This window comes from Eleutherodactylus coqui, chromosome 5 (genome assembly GCF_035609145.1).
Source record: "Eleutherodactylus coqui strain aEleCoq1 chromosome 5, aEleCoq1.hap1, whole genome shotgun sequence".
In the NCBI taxonomy this organism is placed as follows: Eukaryota; Metazoa; Chordata; class Amphibia; order Anura; family Eleutherodactylidae; genus Eleutherodactylus; species Eleutherodactylus coqui.
The window spans coordinates 156,749,174-156,774,376 of record NC_089841.1 but is presented as its reverse complement, the minus strand read 5'-3'; the positions used below and the strand labels follow the sequence as shown (position 1 = coordinate 156,774,376).

Here is a 25,203-nt window from a genome sequence, read left to right as displayed (position 1 = left end):
GGTGTTCAGGTGTCATGGCAGCCTTATGAAGGCCACCTGGGCTGCCATGTATTTCGCCTGCAGAAATACAATATACGGCAATAGTGAAGTAACATTTTCCATTGTTATATATAAAAAAAACAAAAAAACATTTAGCCATTTATCTAGTCAGTTCCATTAAAATAATGCTTTATTTATCCTGCATGGTGAATGCTGTCAGAAAAAAAATATACAACACCAGAAGTGAGCTTTTTTTATTGCCACTCCATCTCCAAGAAAAAAATGTTGTAAAAAGTTGTGTTTACTCCAAAACGATAGCAATAGCAACCACATCTCGTCCTGCAATAAAAGTCTTCTGACAGCTGCATTGATGGAAAAATTAAACAAAAGTTACGGTTTTCAGAAGATGGCGACGGAGAATCATACTTAAAAAATATTTTTTAAGAGTAGTAGAGCAAAAAAAAAAAGTATACATTTGGTATGTTTATAATTATACTGTCCCATAGAATAGTTTAATGCCATGTTTGCCTCAGGGCTTATTCAGACGTGCGTATATCGGCCGGGTTTTCACGCCTGGCCGATATACGCTGTCCCTCCCACTCACTGACTCTCTGCTTCTCTCCCCCCTTTAAGCATTTTGCAATGGGAGTGGGCAGGGCAGGGGCGGAGCTAAGCTCTCGCCCCTTGTCCATAGCCAGCAATGGGAGTGGGCGGGACAGAACAGAGCTTGGCTCTGCCCCTGTCCCGCCCCCTCCCATTGCGAACGCAGAAGTGGAGGAGAGAGGCAGAGAGCCGGTGAGTGGGAGGGAAGGTGGGAACTGCCTAGATGGAAGTGTATATCAGCCGGCTGGGAAAACGCCGTCCGATATACGCTTGTGTAAATAAGCCCTCAATCTATATGCCGTAAAAACGAGTTCCCCCCAAAATAGGGCAATTCTATTTCTTCCATTTCACTCCACTTAGAAATTTTTCAAAGTTATTCAGTACATTTTATGCTACAGTAAATAGTCCGAATAAAAAAAAGGGTTATATCCTTGAGGGGTTAAACTTTAGTGTCCCGTTGTTTGTATACAGATGACAGACCCTCCTGGGGTTCTCTGCAGTCTGTCTCCATTTCTAGAGCCTTTGCTTACCCCACATCCTGACCCCAGAGTGGCACCTGCTGGGACTTCACAGTGCATTCCGGTAGATTTAGAAGGCAGCCGGGACAAAGTGCTTCAATATAATTCATTGGAATTTTAAGTTCTGGAATAGGATTTTCATTTGTAGCGCGTTCTGTCCATGCTGTAGGCCTATGAAGCTAATTGAGAAAGAGTATGGAGGGGGGAAGCGTGCTGAGGCCTGGTTTCAGGATTCATTGCGATTAATCTTGCTGAATACATCGCTTTTCTGGCTCTAAAAAATATCCCGCTGCTACTTAGATTTGACTGAGCGGCTTCTGAGTTCAACATTATTTAGTCTTCACAGCTATGATGGGGAGATCAGCTTGTGCCTTGTTGATGTCTAGCTGTGACGAGGCTGTTGCTGCACCTGGCGTCACGTTTCCGCTGGCCGCAGAGGGCTCGCTCTCTACTCCTTGCATCCGCTGTGTCGCCCTCGGGTTGTAAATCTGCAATGCTAGTTGACAGCAGCTTCTGCAGGTGGCAACATGGTCAATTGCAGAAAGCCCCGTGCTTGTCCCACGCCCCTGTCTCACTACTGGGGAAGGGAGAGCTGCAGAAAAGCTCTTCATGTTGGACCGTAATTACTTATTTGCCTAGGTTGTTATTTAATCAATTCCTGAATACAATGAAGCGCATTGTGGCTGGGAATTGAACGTCTTTCAGTGTATGTAATTTGAATGCCGTTCTCCTCTACACTAGGTGACCTATTATTACATTTTAATGGGTTTCTGTGGTGTAAATATTGGTTTTTCCATTTCATTTTTTTTCTCTCCTTTTTTGCCTGCAAATATTCGCTACGTTTTATCTGCCAAAGAAATACATGCCCTTCGTTTTAACACAAGCTCTTTCTGTTCTACTGATTGTTACCTGTTTATTCTTGCAGTATGTAAATGGCACTTTTGTTTCTACATTTGGCTTCTTGGAATCTCCTACATGTCCTGGTCTTTTTGTGAAGAATGTGAGTGAGGCCTCTCTCACACGAGCGTATGGTGACTGTGTATTTCATGCAGTTTTCGCATGTGTGATACACAGTAGCAGTCTCCCATAGATTGTAATTGTGCCTCTTACACATAGTACGAGACATGCGCCGCAAAAAAACACACTGTGCACTAACGTCTTGCATATTATGCGCACCAAAATAGTGAATGGGGATTGTTGGCACACAGCAAGTAGGCATGCCATTGCATACTTGGTGTTTGCTTACAAGTGAGAGGTACGCGCACGGTGCGCTGCAATTTATGCCCATGTGAATTCACATGTGTCAAACTTGTTGCAGAAATTTCTGTAACAGTTCTATTCACTTTAATGGGGGTTACAGAAATCCTTGTGCTTGCTGTAGGAACAACCCCATTCAGATGATGAAAACTAACTTTATGCTTGAGAAAGGCAAAAATCATGTTGCCGAAACGCGTCGCATAGATTAAAGATTATTTCATAGACCGTAGAGTCTATTATTGATTCCTATGGGTTCCTGAGCGCGGGGATTCTTTCCTTTCATTATACATTATATATGACTACACGGCCCGTGAGCGGACTGTATCCCGAGGACGTCGCTCTGACCATCCGGATTTTGGAACCCAGAGTGGTTAAAAAGCTTTTGGGGATATCAGGTGCCAGTGGATTCTCGATCCTGAGAATTCCACTGAGCACCAGGTGAGTACTTACTAATACTCACTGCACCATTGCTTGCACTATAAGGTAAAGAAGTGCTGATATACTTTCTACTTGTTTAAATGTAACAGAATATACTAAGATGCCAAATAAAGTAACTTTTAAACCAGATATAATCTGTATGCCTTATTACCTCATCCTGTGTAATGGTGGGTGGGTAGTCTTTCCTTGTGGAGAGTACATCAAGGGTGGAGTCTTATATAGGCCATGCAATGCTCCCTGGGAAAAATCCATGCAAATAAACGATTAAATAATCCTCCACAGCGGAATTGTAGCTACCCTTTGGGTCAATATCTGACTTATTAACAGGTCTTGCAATATGGTTAGGGATATAAGCACGCCAGAAAATCCATGTACATACAGCTATCATTTTAATTGGTTGCACTGTGGAGGATTACTCCCTCACTCATTTGCATGGCCCATCCTATATAAGTATGCGCCTGTTTGTATAGTGGAATCTGGCAGTATGGAAGTAGAGTTTGTCGCTATTCTCTCTGCAGAAATGGAGAGCTATATGACATAAGGTCCAAGATGATTGAATATATTTAAAAAGTTACATGAGGGGGAATTTTATGGTGGCTCAGTGGTTAGCTTCATTGCCTTGTGGTGCTGGGGTCCTAGCTTTGAATCCGACACTAAAAAAATATGATATTTTCATTGGATTCTCATGGTCTGTAAAATGGGGAAGTTAGATTGTGAGCTTTTTCGGAAATGGCAACTAATGACAATAGTGAAAATTTCTGCGCAGCGCTTCAGAATATGTTGGTGCTATATAAGTAATGGGATATAAATGCATACCTTTCATGATCTCCAAATCCTTGTAGGCATACACTTGAATAAGACCACATAAGACATAGGGTCTTAACAGAATATTAGTTTCATCTTTGATGTTCCATATTGCAATGTTCCCGTCTCTCCCAGGATTTGCTATTATTCACCCACCAGTGTTTCTCTTGTAAAAGCACAATATTAAATTCCCATTTAAGTGACACTTGAAGCTGTTGGAATGTGTTGGCGTGATCTAGATAAATGCAGCTCATTAAGACAAATGTGCCTTCGGTGTCCTGTTGGTTTTAAAATTGAGTGTTGCTAATGGGAACAGTGGGAAATTTAAACTCTGCTTCCAGTAGTAGGTGGTGGTGTTTAAAAATGAAAGTATGAAATTATTTATTACTGTATTTTTGCATATTTCTTTCTGTTTTTGTCTGCAGGCAACTGAGGAATCATCCATGAAACAGTGATCAGTCTGTGCAGCGGCACATTAAGACGTCTGTGTCCTACAAGAAACTCCTCATGTGTATCATTTTTTTCAAGTTTGATCCCCGCCCAGTCTCCAAGAATGCTTACAGGTACGTAATTGTTTCAGCCTACGTAAGGGCGGTTCACAGCTGCACCCGGAATTCAGCTTTTCTGCTCCATTCAGAGAGCAGGAAAGGGGAATTCATCTCAGGATGGAAGTGAGCAGCGTCAAATGGCCCCCACTGACAATAATGGGGGCTGTTCTGTTTCTGCTCTAGTGCCCGGCTATTGGACAGAAGAAAAAAATACTACATGCAGTGCTTTTTTTCCCAGTATTTTGAGCTGGATCTGCGACTGAACCTGTGACTAGACAGGGAGTGGGGGAATGCACCCGATCCAGCACTATTGCCCTCCAAATGTTGTGTGGCGCTGGAAAATCTGGATCTTCAGAGTCCCAAGCTCGCGTTTTCCTATCCAAGAGGAAGGCCCTAAAAAGAGCCAGATTTTCGTTCCATGTACCGACTTCAAAGGAAGACATCACTGAATCGTGGAAGCGGGCGAGTATTAAAAAACTCACCCGGCTCTCTATCATGGCCCCTCATAGCGCTAGAATTCAGTTTATGGTTCTGTGGGGATGTAACAGGTTCTCTTAAAGTGTCGCTTTAATATTTTAAATACTTTGTATTTAAAGGGAGTCTGTGAGTTCAAACTTGCTGTCCAAACTGCAGGCATCATGTTATAGAGCAGGAGGGGCTGAGCAGATTGATATATAGTTTATGGGAAAAGATTCAGTATAACTTGTTATCAAATCACTTAAACCTCTGCTCATCCTGTGCTGTATATACCTTCTCTGTATATACACTCTTACACAGGTGGCTGTCCGTCACTGATAGGACTGCCCATTGGACTGTTCAGCTCAGAAAGAGCAGTGATATAATTGAATAAAATACAAGTTACACTAAATATATTTCCCTATAAAACTATATATCAATCTGCTCTGCTCCTCCTGCTCTATAACATCATGCCTGCAGCTTGAACGTCATGTTTCAGCTGACAGACTCCCTTTAAAGTGAAATGTCTGAGTTAAAATCTTTTGTTTAAACTAGCTTCCCTGCGCCCCAAAATAAAACGCAGGTGATACTCACCGCTCCTTGCAAATCCCCTGCCAGCGGTGTTGTTTGCAGATGTAGCAACCTGTGTATGAGATGTCATAGGCTGCTGCAGCCAATGACAGAGCTCATTGATCGATTGCTGAGCTCTGTCATTGGCTGCAGCAGCCTGTGATATGCCGAAAACAGGCTGCTGCAGCCTGGAAACATTGCATCAGAGCAGAAACACAGAGCTGCTAGTAGGGGACTTGCGGTGAGGGGTGAGTATCAGCTGGTTTATTATTTGGGGCATAGGGAAGTTCATTTCAACAAAAAAAATTGAACTCGGACAACCCTTTTAACATGTTCAAGGGCTTTTCCCACAACTTAAATTTGCCTCCTTACCACTCCATGTCCTTCCTGGTTGCTTCTGACCAGGACATGTGACTGCTGCAGCCAAACACTGGCTACAGAAGGTCACTGCTATCCCCAGAGATTGGCTGCAACAGTCACATGTCCTGGTCAGCAGCAACCAGGAAGGACAGAGTGGTAAGGAGGCAAATTTAAGTTGTGGGAAAACTCCTTTAAGTGTCAAGTTAATGCTTGTTACATCTATGCAATAAGCACACACATAGCTCTGTAATAATATGGCTTTCCGCCACACCAGTGCTACTGCTACTGCAAATGTATAGCAAACACTGAAAATCATTTTGAGCAATAGTTTTAAGAAGTACTAAAATTATTTGTTTGGTAAAATAAGGTAAATTGTATACTTGGCATACTAAGAGACCTGTTAATGATATTTTTTTTAACACCGGACATTTACGGTATAACCTTGGGATACGGCATAAATGTCTGATATATGTGGGTCCCATCTCTCAGACAAAACCTATCTCAAAAACATAGGTCCCCTCACCCTGCCTGGGGAGAGGGGGGAGGGGGGGGCTGGCCACCAGATCTAGATTATGATTGACTTTAGAGGTGGTTAACACCCTTTTTCCACAACTCCCATAGATGCGAATGGGAGTTAAGGACTGTTTATATAGTCATCTACACACCCTGTTAGGACACATGGAAAGGAGTTAGGCCTCATGGCCACTAGAAAAATACAATCCGCGCAGAAACACCCGGTGATAAGATGATATTACTGGGAAAAGCTGCCACACATCGGTATGGTAATTGTAGTTTTATATGCTGACTATTCAGAGGACTATGTAATAATGACTGTGCAGAGACCAGACTAGTAGAGGGCGATCCAGAGCAGAGCTGACATCTACACACAGTGTTAGGACACATGGAAAGGAATTAGGCCTCATGTCCACTAAAAAAATACAATCCACGCAGAATCTGCTGTGGATTTCCGCAGCAGATTCCGCGCAGATTTGCTTTAAATGGTATTTTTTTTCATGCGGATATCCGCACCTATTGCTAGCATTGTGATAGCAATATGGCCGATCCGCACGGAATCTTCTGTAAAATGGAGCATGCCGCGTTTTTTTCTCCCGCACATGAAAAACGCAAATCTATTAAAATGCCATCCGCGGGTGTAAAATTCAATTTAATTGACCGCGGATGGCCAATGATTCCCTATGGGCAAAATTGAATGCAGATTCTGCAGCGGAATCCGCAGTTCAATTTTGGTAGTGGACATGAGGCCTTAGTTAGAATAACTCACCAAAGCTGGATGACACAGTTGCCATCACAGACATTTAGGCCTTATGTCCACAGACAGGCACGGTTTCCAAGAGTGGAACCTTGCAGCAGTTTCCACCTGTGCCCGAAGCCATGAGGCCAAAAATGACATTTTCTCAGCTGTCCGGACGCTGTGGGGCTCTTCTCCATCGTGGCTGGATCTTCTTTCTTCTGCCCGGTGGATGTGCTGTGTTTTTTTTTCTTTTTTTATTTCCTGCTCTTCCGTGGATCCACGGCACAGCGACAAATACAGCTGTGGCTGTGCCGCGGATATGATGGCTTCCATTGACTTCAATGGAAGCCATCTCTTCGGGATCCGCAGAAAAATGGAGTATGCTGCGATTTCACATTCACATGCATTAACCCCTTAATGACATGGCCTATTTTGGGCTTAAGGACGCAAGGATTTTTGGCGGATTTTCTTCTCCATTTATCAAAAGTCATAATTTTTTAATTTTTCCGTCGACGCGGCCGTAGAAGGGCTTGTTTTTTGCTAGGCGAACTGTAGTTTTTATCGGTGCCCCTTTTGGGTACATTTGACTGCATTGTAAAACTTTTATTTTTTTTTTTTTATGATAGCAGGGAGAGAAAACGCATCAATTCTGCCATGGATTTTTTTTTTTTTACAGCGTTAATCATGCAGCATAAATAAGACAATCCATTTTTTCTGCGGGTCGGTACGGTTACAACGATACCAAAATTCTTTTATTTTTTTTAGGTTTTCCCACTTTTCTGCAATAAAAACCCTTTTTTTTGGAAATCTTTTTTCTATTCTAAATTGCTGCATTCAAAGTCCTGTTACATTTTTATTTTTTGATGTACGGCGCTCTATGAGGGCTTATTTTTTGCGAAACGAGCTGTAGTTTTTATTGGTACCATTTTGGGGTACATACAGATTTTTTTATCACTTTTATTGCATTTTTAGTGAGGCAAAATGCTAAAAATTAGCATTTTGCCTCAGTTTTTCAGCGTTTTTTTAACGCTTTTTTCCGTGCACAGTCAGAAGCGTGTGCAACTTATTGTGCGCGTCGTTACGGACGTGACAATATCAAATATGTGGGGGTTTAATTTTTTTTTACCTTTTTTATGCTAATCTGAGAAAAAGCATACAAAAAGGTTTTGTTTAGCTTTTTTTAACATTTTTTTTTCTAATTCATTTTTTTTATCTTTTTTTTTTTTACATTTGTGTCCCTCTGAGGGACTTTCACTATAGCCCTGATGATCTCTGTGATAAGGCATGCCCAGCCATGCCTTATCGCTTCTACAGCGATCTCAGGCAGTGGCAATACAGGACGCCAGTGTCTGGCGTCCTGTTGCCATGGCGACAGGCCGGGCTCTCGCGATAACATCGCGAGAGCCGGCCGGAGACACAGCACGCTCCCTCTGTGAACTCTTTCCCTGCCGCGATCTACTTAGATCGCGGCAGGGAAGGGGTTACATCTCCGATGCCCCCCCCCCGCTGTGACTGACAGCCGGCTCCCACTGTGGGATAGCACGGGATCATATGTGATCCCGCGCTATCACCAGGACGTAAGTTTATGTCCTGTTGCGGGAAGTACCCTGCTCCCAGGACGTAAACTTACACCCTGGAGCGGGAAGGGGTTAAATTGCCCTGCAGATGCTAATGCATCCCTTTGGGCTTCTAGATCTGCAGATCTCCCGCACGGGAGACGCGCGCGGATTTCATTACTAGAATCCGCCCTTGGACATTGGGCCTTAGGGCTCATGTCCACGACTGTGTTTTCACCGCGTATTAGCCGTGTGTTGCACAACACACAATGAATGGAGTCAGTGAAAGTCTGTGGATCTTCAGTAATCCGTGCACATGTCCTTTAGACACTGCGTATCAATACGCACGAGAAATAGAATGGCAGCATGCACAAATTTCTCTGCTGTAAGGGGGGGTATTATCACTCCTTAAGGAGAACACCTAGAAGGTAAGTGAGGAGACTTATAACATAGTAACATAGTAACATAGTATGTAAGGCCGAATGAAGACATTGTCCATCTAGTCCAGCCTGTCTATCCTACTGTGTTGATCCAGAGGAAGGCAAAAAACCCCAGGGCCAGAAGCCAATTAGCCCTTTTGGGGGAAAAATTCCTTCCCGACTCCCTAATGGCAATCAGACTGTTCCCTGGATCAACCCCTAATAGTTCCTACCTGCCTGTATACCAGGATTGACCCTTAACCTAATATTTATATCCTGTACTATACTTCTTCTCCAGAAAGACATCAAGTCCCCTTTTAAACTCCTCTATTGATTTTGCCATCACCACTTCCTCCGGTAGAGAGTTCCACAGTCTAACTGCTCTTACAGTAAAGAACCCCTTTCTATGTTGGTGATGAAACCTACTTTCCTCTAATCGTAGCGGATGTCCTCTTGTTACCGTCGTGGTCCTGGGTGTAAACAGATCATGGGAGAGATCCATGTGTTGTCCCCTCATGTACTTATACATGGTTATTTGGTCGCCTCTTAACCTTCTTTTTTCTAGAGTAAATAGTCCCAATTTGGATAGCCTCTGTGGGTATTCCAGTCCCGTCATTCCATGTATTAGTTTAGTTGCCCTTCTTTGAACCCCTTCAAGCACTGTGACATCTTTCCTGAGCACCGGTGTCCAGAATTGTACGCAGTATTCCATGTGAGGCCTGACAAGTGCCTTATATAATGGAAGGATGATGTTCTCGTCCTTCGCCCCTATACCTCTTTTAATGCACCCCAAGACTTTATTTGCCTTTGCAGCAGCTGACTGGCATTGGTTACTCCAGTTTAGTCTATTATCCACTAATACCCCTAGATCCTTTTCCATATCACTTTTCCCCAGCGGTACCCCATTAAGTGAATATTTGTGACATCCGTTCCTCCTGCCCATGTGCATAGTCTTACATTTTTCAACATTGAACTTCATTTGCCATTTTTCTGCCCAAGCCCCCATCTTATCCAGGTCCGTTTGTAGCCGCACATTGTCCTCCGTTACATTAATTATATTGTATAATTTTGTGTCATCTGCAAATATTGATATTTTGCTGTGCAGCCCCTCTATCAGGTCATTAATAAATATGTTGAACAGAGTGGGGCCTAATACTGAACCCTGTGGCACCCCGCTAGCGACTGTGGTCCAATCAGAGTACGAACCATTTATTACCACCCTCTGCTTTCTATCGTTGAGCCAATTTTTTACCCACTTACACACGTTTTCACCCAGTCCGAGCTGCCTCATTTTGTATATTAGCCTATTATGTGGCACGGTGTCAAAGGCTTTAGAGAAGTCCAGATATACAAGATCAATAGATTCTCCCTGGTCCAGCTTAGAGCTTACTTCATTGTAGAAACTGATCAGATTTGTCTGACATGAGCGACCCTTCATGAATCCATGCTGGTGAGGAGTTATTCCCTTAATCTCCTTGAGGTACTCATCGATGGCGTCTCTCAGAATCCCCTCGAAAATTTTTCCCGTTACTGAAGTGAGACTTACTGGCCTGTAGTTACCAGGCTCACTTTTGCTCCCTTTTTTGTAAATTGGAACCACGTTGGCAATGCGCCAGTCCAATGGTACTACTCCGGTCTTGATAGTGTCTAGAAATATTAGGTATAGCGGCCTAGCTATCTCGTCACTTAGTTCCTTTAGTATCCTTGGGTGTAATCCATCTGGGCCCGGTGATTTATCAATTTTAGTTTTCTTTAGACGCTTCCGCACCTCCTCCTGCGTTAGGTATGAGATATTTTGTAAGGGGTTCGTTTTATTCCCCTGCATCTCGTGTGGCATTTCCTTTTCTTTGGTGAACACACTTGAGAAGAAGCTGTTTAGTAGATTTGCTTTCCCTTCGTCATCATCAATGATTTCTCCTGCATTGTTTTTTAAAGGGCCAGCGCTCTCCCTGCAAATCCTTTTGCTGTTTATGTAGTTGAAAAATAGCTTCGGGTTGTTTCTGCTCTCTTTTGCGATCCGTCTTTCTGCTTCCTCCTTGGCAGTTTTGATCGTATCTTTGCATATTTTTGCATATAAGGCAATGCATGCTTCTCTGGGAAATATATGCAAATAAGGAAGATGGAACAATACCTCTGCAGCGCCAGCAACATGAGCGATGTTTTCCCACATCGCACAAATTGCAGCATGTCCTATATTTATGCATGCTGTCGCATCATATCTCTCATTGTTTTCAGTAGGGCTGGCGGTGGTATTGCACTACTTGCTAGTTGCACGCTGTGCAAGGTTTCCACATTGAAAACAATGGGAGAAACTCTGCGATCAGCCACAGCGGAGATTCACTACCTCTCCCAAATGATGCGAGGCGGTTTTGACATCAAAATGCTTTGCAGCGGCAGGGAAATTGCATGTTGGCATGTGATTCATGCCTGATATTGCAATCCCCCGTGTACAGTTAGCCTAAGGTTACGTTTACATGTTGGAAAAATGCAGTAGATTTTCTTCAGCAAAATTGTCTGTCTTTACCGTAAAATTCTATGCATTTCCGACAATGTGTATGAGATACAAAACCCTGGCAATACCATGATTTTGTAGCACCACATGCAAGGATTTTCGGGGGAGGCCATGAAATATAAGCCCCAGCCTGCAAATAAGCCCTAACTGTAGAACACTTAAAAAAAAAAAAAAGTATACTTCACCTAGAAGCAGTGTCCAGGGCTCCGCTGCAGCGTCTTCCTGGTCTCCGGCTTTGTTCTTCTTCATCTCTACTGGCCGGGGATTAAAAAATCCCCGCCTCCTGGAAGCGCTGGCTGTGATTGGCTGACGCTTAGCCAATCAAAACCAGCGTTCGATGAATGGCTGTGATTGGTTCATCGAGCGCTGGCTGTGATTGGCTAAGCTTCAGCCAGTCAAAGGCAGTGCTTCCAGGAGGCAGGGATTTTTCAATCCCCGGCCAGAAGATGATGAAGGAGAATAGTGCCAGGGACCCGGGGAGAAGATGCGACTGGGCTGACAGCGCTTCTAAGGTGATGTATACTGTATTTTTCATTTTATCCTGCAGCTAGGGCTTAGGTTATGGCTTTGACAGTAGGATTTCCTACTGTAATAGTTGCATCGCACCGCACGAAGATCGCGTTTTCGTACGATGCAACAGAGAGCAAGACTCCATAGGGAAACATGGGCTACAAAACCTCATGAGTCGCTTGCATATTGCGGGGCCTGCGAGGTTTTTGTGTCGAGATGTTGCATGCTACAAAACATCGCATCTGTGAATTAACCCGTAGGAAAGCATGGGGTTCACATACATGCGATTTGTAGCAACGCAACAAAATTGCGCGACTTCGTCACCATTGTAAAGGAGGCCTAAAGGTAATTGGAACCTTTTGGGGGGCAAAATTTATTATCCACTGAAATGCATGTATTTTGAGCTAGCAATCATTTTTGCAATAGGGTTCAACTAAAAATTTTGCACAGTTTGTCTTCTGCAGCTTCTTCTTATCTGTAGTCTTAATAGGAGTTCCGTCAGTGAGGCTGGACTGCCTGCGTTTTTAGTAAACCCATTGCAGCATAGTCTTTAATGTTCTCTGTGTAACTTGTGTAAAGAACATGTAATACAATTCAGGGCAGCACTACTCCACTCAACCCACAGGGTGGGACCAACCTTGTGCACGCCACAAAAGGGATCCGGATCCTGAGACCCCAAAGTAGTGCAAGCAAAAGAGAAGAATCTGTGGCAGCAAGCAGCGATGCAGTCAAGTACTTGACAAAGATCACTGTGTTGATCGAAACGTCGTTTGTGTATGGAGAAATAAAGGAAGAAGTTTTTACTGCATCGCTGCTTGCTGCCACAGATTCTTCTCTTTTGCTTGCATAACTTGTGTAAAGAATCTTTTTAGCATGACATTTTTGTTTCAAATTGAAGATAAACCTGTGTGATTGAACACTACTCTGCTGGACCGCCACATGACAGGGCAGCATGGCCCGGAGCCCAAAATACCTCTCTATTTCTCTCCTTGTCCTCTTGATACAATTTGTCTTTTCATGCAGTTTAATTAGTTTAATTGTTGACAGGTGTAGCTCTCCATTGGGCAACTAGATCTGCTTTTACAGGGCAAAGACTTGCTGAGAGATGTCTAGCCAAAATATTCTCCACTTGCAAAAGACATTGCCTACCGTGTGTTAGAGCCAAGTAACTGTGAAGTAAGGTGTCTGTCCAAACAGATGGGCAGGAGATATGTGAATAGCTGGAGCCGCAAGGAGGAAGTTATTCACTCTGCTCCTTCGATGGGACATATGTCCTCTTGAATAAGTGTAGATGTTTTCCCTTGTCTATTTTTTTCTTTAACAACAGTAACAAAGTTTTGGTTGCATTTTATAACCTGCTGTGTATAAACATGAGCCGATAATGATACAGAAGAATGAAAAAAGAATGAAAAAAGAATGCAAATATTAGGAGAAAGGAGAAAAAGAAGAGACAAGCAGCTCAATCTGTTTCCAGCCAGTGGTCATGAACAGTGTAGACAGGATAAACTAGAGAAATCGTCTAGTACATGTTTACATCTCGCATCACTTAATTAGTTGGAACCACACAATATGACATTACCTCCGAAACAATATCCACTCGCAAAACATTGACCTTAAAAAGAACCCGTCATCATTTATGTTTAATCAGTTTTCATTAAAGTTTTGCAAATATTATAAAAGAAACAATAGCACAAAGGTCTCGCAGGACTATAAATGTGTGAAAACGGTAACCATAACATTTTCCTATGTAATTTCAAAACATGTTTTATACATTTCTCCTTTTGATTGTGATTCGTTAATTTTTACATTGTATTGTTAAAGGACGGGAAAAATCCCTCTCATCATAGCTAAGTTAGGGCTCTAACCAATGGCAATAGATTTTCCTGCGTTGCGAGAGTGAGTGAAAACGCATGATTTTGAAACAAATGATTTTTCAATGGTTTTATTATCATTAGTGATGTCTGCACTCAAGGCTCGGAGCACTAAGACTAACCCGATGCAGGGGTTTAAAAAAAACAAAACGGATAGTACTTACCCGAATCCCTGCGCTCCGGTGACTTCTTACTTACCTTGCGAAGATGGCCGCCGGGATCTTCACCCACGGTGGACCGCAGGTCTTCTCCCATGGTGCACCGTGGGCTCTGTGCGTTCCATTGCCGATTCCAGCCTCCTGATTGGCTGGAATCGGCACACGTGACGGGGCAGAGCTACAAGGAGCAGCTCTCCGGCACGAGCGGCCCTATTCAGAAGGGAGAAGACCGGACTGCGCAAGCGCGTCTAATCGGCGATTAGACGCTGAAATTAGACGGCTCCATGGAGACGAGGACGCTAGCAACGGAACAGGTAAGTGAATAACTTCTGTATGGCTCATAATTAATGCACAATGTACATTACAAAGTGCATTAATATGGCCATACAGAAGTGCTGAACCCCACTTGCTTTCGTGGGACAACCCCTTTAAGCTTGCGCTGCTGCCAACACATTGGAAGCAATGGGATGAAAGCATTCCCTGCAGCAATGTTTTTCCGGGGGATTGAAATATAAGCCCTACCCCTAAAATCATCCTCAGCTGTAAAAAAAAAAAAAAAGTAAAAAATAAAAATTTAACTAACTCATCTAGAAGAGCTGTCCGTCTCTTCTCTACATCCCTGGCTGTCTTCATCTGTCTTCTGGTGGCCAGGGATTGAAAAATCCCTGCCTGCAGAAAGCGCTGCCTTTGATTAGCTGAGCGCTAGGGATGATTTTCAGAGTAGGCTTATATTTCAAGCCCCCTCCCAACCCCCGAAAATCATCACTGCAGGGGATGCTTTCCTCCCATTGCTTTCAATGGGACAGCAGCATCGGCCCCATTGAAAGCAATGGGATAGAATTATGGACCTCTGTCACAGCTGTCACTGCGACGGACCTCTGCTGCAGTGATGAAGGAATCCCCTGCCATAGCTGTCACAGCTGTGTCAGGGGAGCGCAATGTACTCCCTATGTTTTCAATGGGGCTGGTACTGCTGTGTCAGGGGAGCACGATGTGTCAGGTGAGCATGATGTACTCCTTATGTTTTCAATGGGGCATGCACCGCTGCCACCGGCACCATTGAGAACAATGGGCATAGAGCAGGTTTTTCTTATCACTGCAAGCTTCGAGTGCAGACATCGCTAATGAGAATGAAACCATTGAAAATCATTGGTTTCACAATCATGCGTTTTCACTCACTATCGCATTGCTAGAAAACCTATCACCAGTGGGTTAGAGCCTTTATGGCCTTAGAGGACAGATCCTGAGGAGTCTGGGGATGTGCTTTGCATACTTGCTGGCTCCCTGTTCCCGCACTGTCATCCATGGAAGTCTGCGCTTGGTCTAAGAACATTACTCTTCTCTTCAGTCAGTACACACTGTTCTCTATGAGAGTGCACACGCTCTGACTGAAGGAAATAATCATGCTCTTGGACAGAGTACCAACTTCCATGGAAGACAGTGCGGAAACAGGGAGCCAGTAAGTATGCAAAGCATATCCTTGGGACTTATCTCGTGAATACCATAAATTAATTTATGGTGCCCACAGGTGATGACAGGTTCCTTTTAAAGGGAATGTGTAATCAGAAAATGCCTTATTGTATAAATCTAAAATAAAATTAAAAGTTCTTTGTTTTTTTTAAAGAATTTTTGGTTATTTTCTTTTAATTTTTTATCTCATGATCTATATATTTTTTTTTAAATCCTAAAATCCTGCAGTTTTCATACTGACCACTAAACCTAATGACTAGGCTTAGATTTCCTGTTCTGTAGAGAAAAGGCCCTTTTACACGGAATGGTTAGTTAAAAAAAAAAAACGTTAAAGTGAACAAAAATGAACGATGTTTCAATGTTAAACACCGCCAATGATCAAACGACGAAGATAAATCTTTCCCTTTTCGTTTGTTGTTTATTTTATGTAGGCATAAAATCATCAGTGGCTTGTTCACTAATGTTTCGGTTTACATTCCGCTCGTTCAGCCGTTCCCACTTATACGGTGAATGTGAAAGACTGAATAATTTCTCGTTTGAACGAGCCAACGATGTCTCTGCCTGTATAAACAGTGCGAACTCTGACATCGCTCGCTCAAACAATAATCGTTTGGTGTAAACGGACCCAAAACTTTCCCAGTAGTAATCTCATTATCATCACAGGCAGGATTACAATAGAAGGTGACATCTACATATACATAACACAGGGTCTGCCATTCATAATAGGTGATGATGGCAGCTTTTTTTTACTCCCCCTCCTCCCTGCACAACTCTACACAAGTCACAGAGCGTGTCTAGAATAGTCTCCCATACAGGCACCCTGTCCTTTATGTCTATGGCATATGAATTATACTGTATATCATATCTCTAAACATATCTCTAAACTCAGTTAATTAGAGCTCAGACAACTTGGCGGCCCTCATAGTCATTTTATAGATAATATAATTTTAAAAATCTACAGTCAGAAGGTAAAAACGGAGGAGAAAAATGGAAAACGCTTTACTATCTTTTTTTAATTAGTAAAAAAAAAAATATAAGTGATACATTCCTTTTTAAACCTAAAGTATTTGTTACTGTCACTGACTCCAGCATACAAATTTGGAGGAGAATGTTTAGTTAATAAGTTCGGTAAAACTAAATATTGCATACATTTTTTTTTTTTACTTCCTTAACAATTCCACATTAGACCTGCACCGAAATCTGTGTCCTAAAGCGTTTCATTGATTTCAGTGGGAATCCCCCTGTAGTCGATACGGCACAAACTCTGTATAAGTCCATTTTAATTCACATTAAAGGGGTTGTACCAGAATCACAAGGTATTCCCTCCCCACAGGAAAATTTGCTGATGGTGGGGGTCTCACCGATAAGCCCCCCACTGATCTTGAGAACAGGGATCTTGTGTCCCTTTCTTCTTGTCCCTATGGGATTCCTTCACCCCCACAGTGACGACACACTGTATAGAGCGCCAGCCGATCAACTGCAGATGTTGCTCCATTTCAATGGAGGAAATACTTGCGGCTCAGTTATCTCTGAAGTCCCGTTGAAAACGGATGCCTGCTTGTGCAACCGTCACTCCTGCAGTGAGTAGGAGCGGGGCACACAGGACCCCCATTCTTGGGATCGATGGGGATCTCAGTAGTGAAACCCCCACGATCAGCAAGTTATCCCCTATTCTTTGGATAGCGTAAAACATGAAATTTTGGAGGCCCGCAGCAGATTCCGCTTACGGCTGTGTGATCCGGGCCTTACTGTATATAAAAGAGTTATCCAGAAACTATAGTACAGCCCAGCAGCCTTTTCAATCAAATAAATCTTGTTTTATTTTTGGGTCTTGGAAGGAACAAAATTGGTGATAATTTTACTGGAAAAGGAAAACTAAGCCTTAATTGAGATTAAGCCCATAACGTATTAGCGATAACACAAGTCAGGTCAATAGTTTCTGTAGTTCATTATTTACAGCAACATGGAGCTTCATGCAGAATGGTTTTCTTATAATTACTTTTAGAATAATGGGGAATAAGAGATGAGGGGAAATTATCTGATAACAAGCGAATCCTTTCAATAATTAAAAAAGAGAAATTGCTCAGGAACATGGGCCGTCGCATAAAATCTCTTCATTTGCCCTTTAGTCACCTGTATTCTCTGCATACATTGTATATCTGTCAGTCTCACATTTCCCCTCATTAGCTGTTAGGAGATTAGCAATGGCTGGGATTTCCCAGTACTGTAGCAAATTAGTTTCCAGTTATATTGTAAACTGTGCATATTGATTTTCCCATTTCTGAATGTAAGATATTTTATGACCAGGTGTTTATCAAGAGGTATAAATGGCAACATCATGAACAGTTTATCTTGAAAATGGAAGTATATTTCCGACTACATTTACTGGTGCTTTAAGGAACTACAGTAGAATCTCAACTAACGTCATTAATCCGTCCGGAAGCAATGGACTTTAGTAGAAATCAATGTTAGTTGAGGACATTATTTCCATAGGAATTAATGTAAATCCAATTAATTGGTTCTAGACGTTCCAAAAAACACACAAAACCCCATTTAATAGAGAATAACTCTGGTCTTTAATACCAAAAACAATAACAATACTAAATGAATATAAAACACAACTGTAAAGAAAAAATTAACATTGCAGGGACAGCATTATAGCAGTACGTATCACTGTGTTATCTGTGGTTTGATGTAGGACTGCAGGGACATCATTAGCAGTATGTGTCACTGTATTATCTGTGCTTTGACATAGGACTGCAGTATTTATTTGCAAGCGTTTCTTTACTGTACTGGACTCATCTGTACAGTACTTACATTTTGCAGTACAGTAGGGATTCAGGAGGCAGGCAGCGTTCAGCTGACACTTTGGGGATTCAGCTGCTGTACTGTGTCAGGAGGCAGGCAGACACAGCAACGTTTAGCCGGCACTGTGGAGAGGGGAGGGGAAGGAGTAGGTGCGCGCTGATGCAGGAGAAGCAGGAAGTGACCGGCATCAGCTGCACGACGGCTCACTGAGCGGCGCCCGGGGTCATGGAGTGGTCGCTTGCGTATGTTTCTGCATCAAAAAGTGACATGTCACTTCTTTATAATTTTTGCGTTTTTCCGCTGTGTGTGGAAAAAATCTGCAGTGGAGGAGTCATGCTGTGGATTTTTGAAATCTGCAGCATTCTTGATTTGTTGTGGAAATGGTGTGGATTTTCACCATGGAATTTATTTAGTGCAGTGCAGTGTGTGAATTCAGATGTCAAAATCAACATGCGGGTTTTGATGTGGATTTTATTCACCAATGTCACACAATGGAGTTTGTCATGGAATTTTTTGCAGCAAATTCCGCCTCAAAAACCATGTCAAAATTCACATTTTTTGTGGATCACACGCAGACTTTCGTGGGACAGTTTTGGAGTTGCTAATTTCAGAGGGTCATCCTGCTAGGATCAGCTACCATAAGGCCCCCAGCCAAAATAGTAGTTTTTTTCGTCTGTGTGTAGACCTTTAAAAAAAAATTGACCCTATTTCTCAATGTGTCAAAACACATTACCAAGTTTTTTCACACCAACACGGACTGCATGAAAAAACTCATTGCATGCATTATTCTGATTCTTTTAACCGAATAGATTTGCCCATTAAAGTCAATGGAGATAGGGAAAAAAAATAGACAATACTCAGATGCCATTCGTATGCTGTATTTTTACTTCTTGAGAGATGCAGAAAAAAAAGAATTTGGTCTGTTTCAGTTGTTTGGGTTTTTTTTCTGGATGGGAAAAATAAATAGCGTACAGAAGTAGAGGAAAAAACGGACACAGACGAAACTGCACATGTATGGAAAAAAAGTCAGTTTTTTTTTGTTTCCTTAGCTCGATTTTTTTTAATTTTTTTTTTTTTAAATGTAGGTCTTCAACTTACCTAGTAGGGGAGCTGCTTGGCATTCTGTCAGCTGCACAGATGCTATGTCCTGCAGAATAACTGAACTTCCAGTGAGTTTTCTGTGAGATTCTCTACTATCTCCATATTCCCTAATTTCTTTATTCAGCAGTTCAAAATCTTTAGTTTGAAAGCATTGTATGGCATCATGCAGAAAATTTGGGGCTTTTTTATGAGGGCTCCTTCACACGGGTGTATTTGCGCATGGTAAATTTACGCACACAATATGCAGTGAATAGAGCCATTGATTTCAATGGGTTTGTTCACTTTTCCATATTTTGCATGTGTATTTTGGTTGTGCAAAAAACCAGCATGCTGTACTTTTCTGCGCATTTACGCACCAAAGTCCCCATAGAAGTCAATGGGGGCACATCCGCAGCCCAGATAATCAGGACAGGTACGCGGGGGTCCCTAGCCAGGCGCTGCGGAATCCGAACCATCCGTGTGCATTCAACCTAAATTAGCCATTTCAAGTGGTGCGTCTTGTTTGTCACGCACGAATGAACAAGTCTCACAAGTAGAAAAGTACAGTAAAGTACACCAACATGTGTGTAAAAAAAAAGTCACGTTCAGTGTGCAAAAAGCTATGCTGAGGCGCACAAATGCATATACGCTCATGTGAAGGAGCCCTGAGTCTGACAACCGCAATAGTCATATGTTCACACTGCTGTCAGAAGGTCTGGGTAGATTTACTTACAGCACTATTCATTCCATCAAAAAGATGGAAACCTGATGCATCCTGTTATACGTGGGGTCTTTAGTGGATCCGTGGTGTTACTGATCTGCTATTGCACATGTTAAAATGATGTACCATATTTTTCACTCTATAAGACGCACTTTTCTTCCTTTCAACAGGGGTAAAAAGTCGCTGCGTATTATAGAGGGAATGTGCCGAAATTAGTCACAATTACTATTTTTTGTGCGATCATGAGTTTAACACGTGACGGCGATTTAGTTAGCGCGATCGCGTGTAACCTGCAACCGCACAAATAAATGTGCCATTAGTTAACAGTTTTCTCTCCTCCCCACTGCCACCCATACGTACTGCTGATTGGTGGTGAACGCCAGCGGGAACTGCTGCTGCTGCTCCCCGCCTCCACCAAACGGCTTCTTCCCTCCACTGAACGGCCGCTGTGACACAGAGCTCCAGTTTTTCAGACTCTGCTGCTTCTTCTGCTCCTTCGCCCACCACTAACCCTGCACTGTCCCTGGGTGAGTTCATAATATTTTTTACCTATTTTCCCGCTCTAAAAAGGGGGTGCGTCTTATAAAACGAAAAATACGGTAAACCATGACAGAACCCAAAAGGACTCTGCTGTAAGTCAGTGGGGTCCATCGGGTGCTGGTAGGATCTGTTGTGAGATGGATCCAGCAAAATAACTCTACAGACATATCTGCGCCATATTTCTCAACACATTTCTTTTTTTCTAAAGGAGAACTGACTAAAAGTTGCGTTAGTGGAACATATAGGTCACATAATCACACAAGTTATTTGTGCAAGAGCTTTTATGGGCGACAGGCCTAACCTGTTTTACACGCTTCCCTCTTGTTCTAGATTTTACAGAGCTATTAAACATTACCCAACTTGTTAAACTCCATTTCCTTCTATTATCTCAACAAACATTACACTTTGTTCAAACATCACTGACATATGTCCCCTCTTCTGTGGTTGTACAATGTGTTTTTTTTAGATCTATAAGCTTTAATCTAGTATTTGCTACTTCATTTTATGACATATACTGTGTGTGCAACATTGAAGTACACTCCATCTCAGATCTCCAATCCTAATAGTACAGAACTGCGGCTATTTTGTGTGATATTACAGAGGCAGCAGTCGCGTATTTTTCTGGCTGTTCTCTACATACTGCTTTGCTACAATCCACTCAGCAGAGCTGTAGTTTCATCCATTATGTCACTCATCCTCTTCTAAGACCCTTTGAACATCCTTTTATCTCTGCTCATTGCTGGCACCCTGCTCCTTGCTAACAGGAGGTCAGCATTTTGCCTGTGTTCAAACAAATGCAAGAACTGACTCCTTTATCAATTCGCCAGGAGACAGATAAAGTACATCCCATGTAAGCCTGGCAATCACAAGAGTTTCCAGCTTGCAGCTTCAAAGGCTAGAAATTAGCAGATTATATCATGGATCAAAATATATTACCCTTTTTTGGCTGAAAGCTAGACAGCAATGACTGTATCCATCTCAATTTATAATAGATTTTGCTGTGTGCATTGCTATAGCATAATCTAACAATACCCTGGTTATCTCTCCTTGTATGTTTTCCTTCCTTCTGGGTTGTATGAATGAATGTCTGAGCAAGTCCTCTATTGGCTGCTATGCAGGGCACAATACCCTTTATTCAGTGCAAACAATAATAACCTTGTTCTGCCAGGATGGGGCAATATATAATGAACTGAAAGAGGACCTGTCAATTCTCCAGACATGTGAATTTTAGCATTCAGGAAGGGTAACTAAGGGAGAACACTAAGAAGATGAGTGAGGAGACTTATAAGGTCATCCATGCTCCTCTGGGTAATATGCAAATAAGGAAGATGGAACAATACCTCAGCAGCGCCACCTATTGGATGGCAGTATTCCTTCAAATCAATGCTTGACCCTTTATACAGGTCTGTAGAGCAATGATTGGGAATTGAAAACCAAGCCAGAATCCATACACTGGCAGCTGTTTTGGGGTTTTAGTACTTGTATTCCTCATGAAATAACAAATCTAGATAATATTTTCTTAGAATTCTGCATTATGCTATTCCTCTGTTTTCCTCCTAGAAATTTTATTCACAAATTGACAACTAGGTGTTACCAGCTGGGGGTGTCCCTACACTTATAATGTCCAATCAGTGCTGACATTGTAGGGACACATCCCTTTGACAAGAAGAATGGTAATAACCAAGCCAAGAAAACGCCACAATGTGACGTCCCCCTAGGAGTCAGTCATGACTGACTGTGCTTGCACAAGGGAACTTTACCTTTTACCTTACTGTAAAAGTTGATATTGATTAGCGCCCTGTTTTCATTAAGTTTTTTGTTGTTGTAAGGTAATCTCCCAATGTACATACTAAATGCTACCATACGTCCCCATTAGTCAGATGGAGTCCAAAAAGTGTCCTTTTGACCTTTAGCCAGTATGTGTCAGTATACTGCAAAAGCAAAAAATATGGAATAGCATATTAGACTACGCTATTCCACCCCATAGAGTATAGGTAAAAACATATGCAATAAATATATACTTTTTAAGATGGCAACCAAAAGGTGACTGATGGCTTTGAATGGCATTCATAAATGGCATCCCTTAAATATAATCATCATGAGCTTTTCATAATGTATCTGTTAAACAGATGCTGTTATAGCCTATGGATGAGGGAAGCATTAAACGGATACCTAAGAGTTGTACCTGTCACCCGCAGGCTATAATGGCTATGATTAATGGATGCATAATGAAATGCTATTGAAGCACCGCCGCACCAGGGCTACCTTCAGCAACATAGGTGATCAAGACCTGAGAAGGTTGATACGCGTCCTCAGGACCTCTGTATTTTCCTTGTTATGATGGGCACATACTGAATAAAGAAAGAAAAAAAGCTTTTATCTCTATGCATCCAAGCTCCTATCATTTAAATGCACTTGCTTCAGCAACATAGGTGTTTGCCTATTATGACCTCTACATAAGACTGGTCTCTAACGACCGGATAGGAAATACAAATACTGAAGAAAAAAAACTGTACTGTGCATGACCGATGGCGAGCCGCTGCGGTCATACACATTACAGAAAATTCAGGTACGCAGGGTCGCTGGATGGGCTCACAGCCAGAAAACGCTGCAGGCCTCCCGCATGCAGAATCTGGTCTGGCTGTGTGAGCCCGGCCTAATATACAGGAAGCTGCTATCTTTGAAGCTAAAGGTTAAACATGGCACATATAATGTTTTAACTTTGTAATGTATGTTGTTCTCAAATTTAGTCCCAGACTAATGATCTGTATGGTTGTTGCAACAGAGTTAGCAACTCTAGTTTCTTTACATTTGCCGATCCACAGACCTGATTACCAGCGTCTGGGTGACCAGATTGCAGGAATGGGTCGTGTACCACTGCCAACAATGAAAGGGGGGCATGATATCAGGCATCTGTTACCTTGCTCCGTACATGGTGTTTGTAGCAGGCACTTTAAAAGGCATCTGTCATTGACATACTTTTGTGGTCATCAGCCCGATGCATACTGTTATGGTCACATCTGCGGAGCCCTACATTGCAACTTGTTTCTGCCATTCTATTCTTTCCAAGGGAAGCAGTCCCAATTTGTTGGTGCTTGGTTAATCATCTGGGTGCCAGAAAAATCTAGTTTCTGGTCTGCTGTGTGTGCATGTTATATATACAGGAGGTGGCACTACTCAGTAAATAATAAACTGACATCCAAAAGTCATGGGATAGCAGTATGTAAATTGATTATGAAGTGACGTTGCCTCAGGTGATAGCTTGGGAATGCCCACACCTGTATAAGTTGTGAGGTGTTCTCTTGGAAGTATGGTTGAACACTGGCCCAGCATGCTCATGGCAAGGCAACATGAATTATCGAAGTTCAAATGAGGCATGGACGTGGGACCATATGGGTGAGACATTCCTTAATCGAAGTTGTGCGGACATTTAATTCTCCTCGATCCACAGTGTCGCGTGTACCGGAAATACATTGCAGAAGGCATCGCCACCCATAGTGGACAGCACAGTGGCCTCCTATGGATGCTTAATGGTTGTGACAGACCATGTCTGGCTAGAATTGTCCCTGTGAACGTACAACTGACTCTGGCAGAAATCACATCCACATTCAATACAGAAGGCCCCACACACCTATCCCGCAGGCCAGTGCAGCGTTCTTTAGCTTCCATGGGATATGGCAGCAGAAGACCTACCAGAGTGCTTGTGTTAACACCATAATACTAGACACAGCACCTCACCTGCGCTTGCTAACTGGACCCGAGGGGACTGGCAACAAATGGCGTGGTCTGATGAGTCACAGTACCAATTGTTTTAGGCTGAAGGTAGTATAGTTCTTGCGTGGCGCAGACCCCGTGAAGCCATGGATTCCAGTTGTCAAGAAGACACTGTGCAGGCTTGTGGTGGTTCCATAGTGGTTTGGCCTGTGTTCTCATATCCTTTGGTTAGCCTAAACACATCATTGACCAGTACTCACTATGTTTCGCTGCTTGGTGACCATTTGCAGCCCTTCATGAACTTCATGTACCCCGACAATGGTGGTATATTCCAGCAGGATAATCCATCGGGCCCAAGTTGTCCAGAATTAGTTTAAGGAACATTTTGGAGAGTTCCTATAAATGGTGTGGCCTGCACACCGTTTGCCGTCATGAGCCCAATTAAACATTGTTGTGCGGAGGTCCATTTGCATCATAGATTCTGCACCTACAAATAACAACTGTACATTGCTTTCCAGACAGTATTGCTGAACATCCCTCCAGACCTCTTATGTCCACTTATGGAATCGATGTCCCGTTAAATTGCTGCACTTCACTGGGCTAGTAGGGGTTCTACATGATACTAGTTCCTGTCCCATGACCTTTGGCACTTCACTGTGTGTAGCCAACAATACATTGAAATTGGTTCATATAGATTTATTAATTAGGCTTAAATTAGGGAACTTCTAATATAAAATAAGGGTATGCTGTCGCTATATGGACATTTGGGACGTACTGCAGATCTGTAATGTACAGATGCTGCCCATCTGGCAGGCCTATGAGCCTGGCAATGACGATAATGTTTGAATTCACATGCAATTTATAAAATAAGTGTCATAGATTAGTTTTTCGTGAAGGCCATTTTTATTGGCATGAATTATGCAGCATATTAACACTTTTTTGGAGATACTTTTTGAACCTATTTACAGCAATGTAATCGCAAGTCATATATTTTATTAATAGGGGTTTCCCACCACGTACATTTATGCTATAATTGTTTAATGGGTGTAAATCTGACCA

The 25,203-nt window shown here is 42.5% G+C and overlaps 1 protein-coding gene across 2 annotated transcripts in view; it reads left to right on the top strand.

Annotated features, from left to right (window-relative positions):
* TANGO2 (transport and golgi organization 2 homolog) overlaps positions 1-25,203 on the top strand; it is a 126,482-nt gene that overhangs the window by 10,940 nt on the left and 90,339 nt on the right. Inside the window, exon 2 of one of the 2 annotated variants that reach the window (XM_066603459.1) lies at positions 4,025-4,162. In XM_066603459.1, coding sequence (XP_066459556.1) covers positions 4,107-4,162 — 56 coding nt within the window. In that variant the 5' untranslated portion in view covers positions 4,025-4,106. Of the gene's footprint in view, positions 1-4,024; positions 4,163-23,741; positions 23,827-25,203 lie in introns of those variants that run through there. The other variant, XM_066603460.1, reaches the window with a different exon arrangement.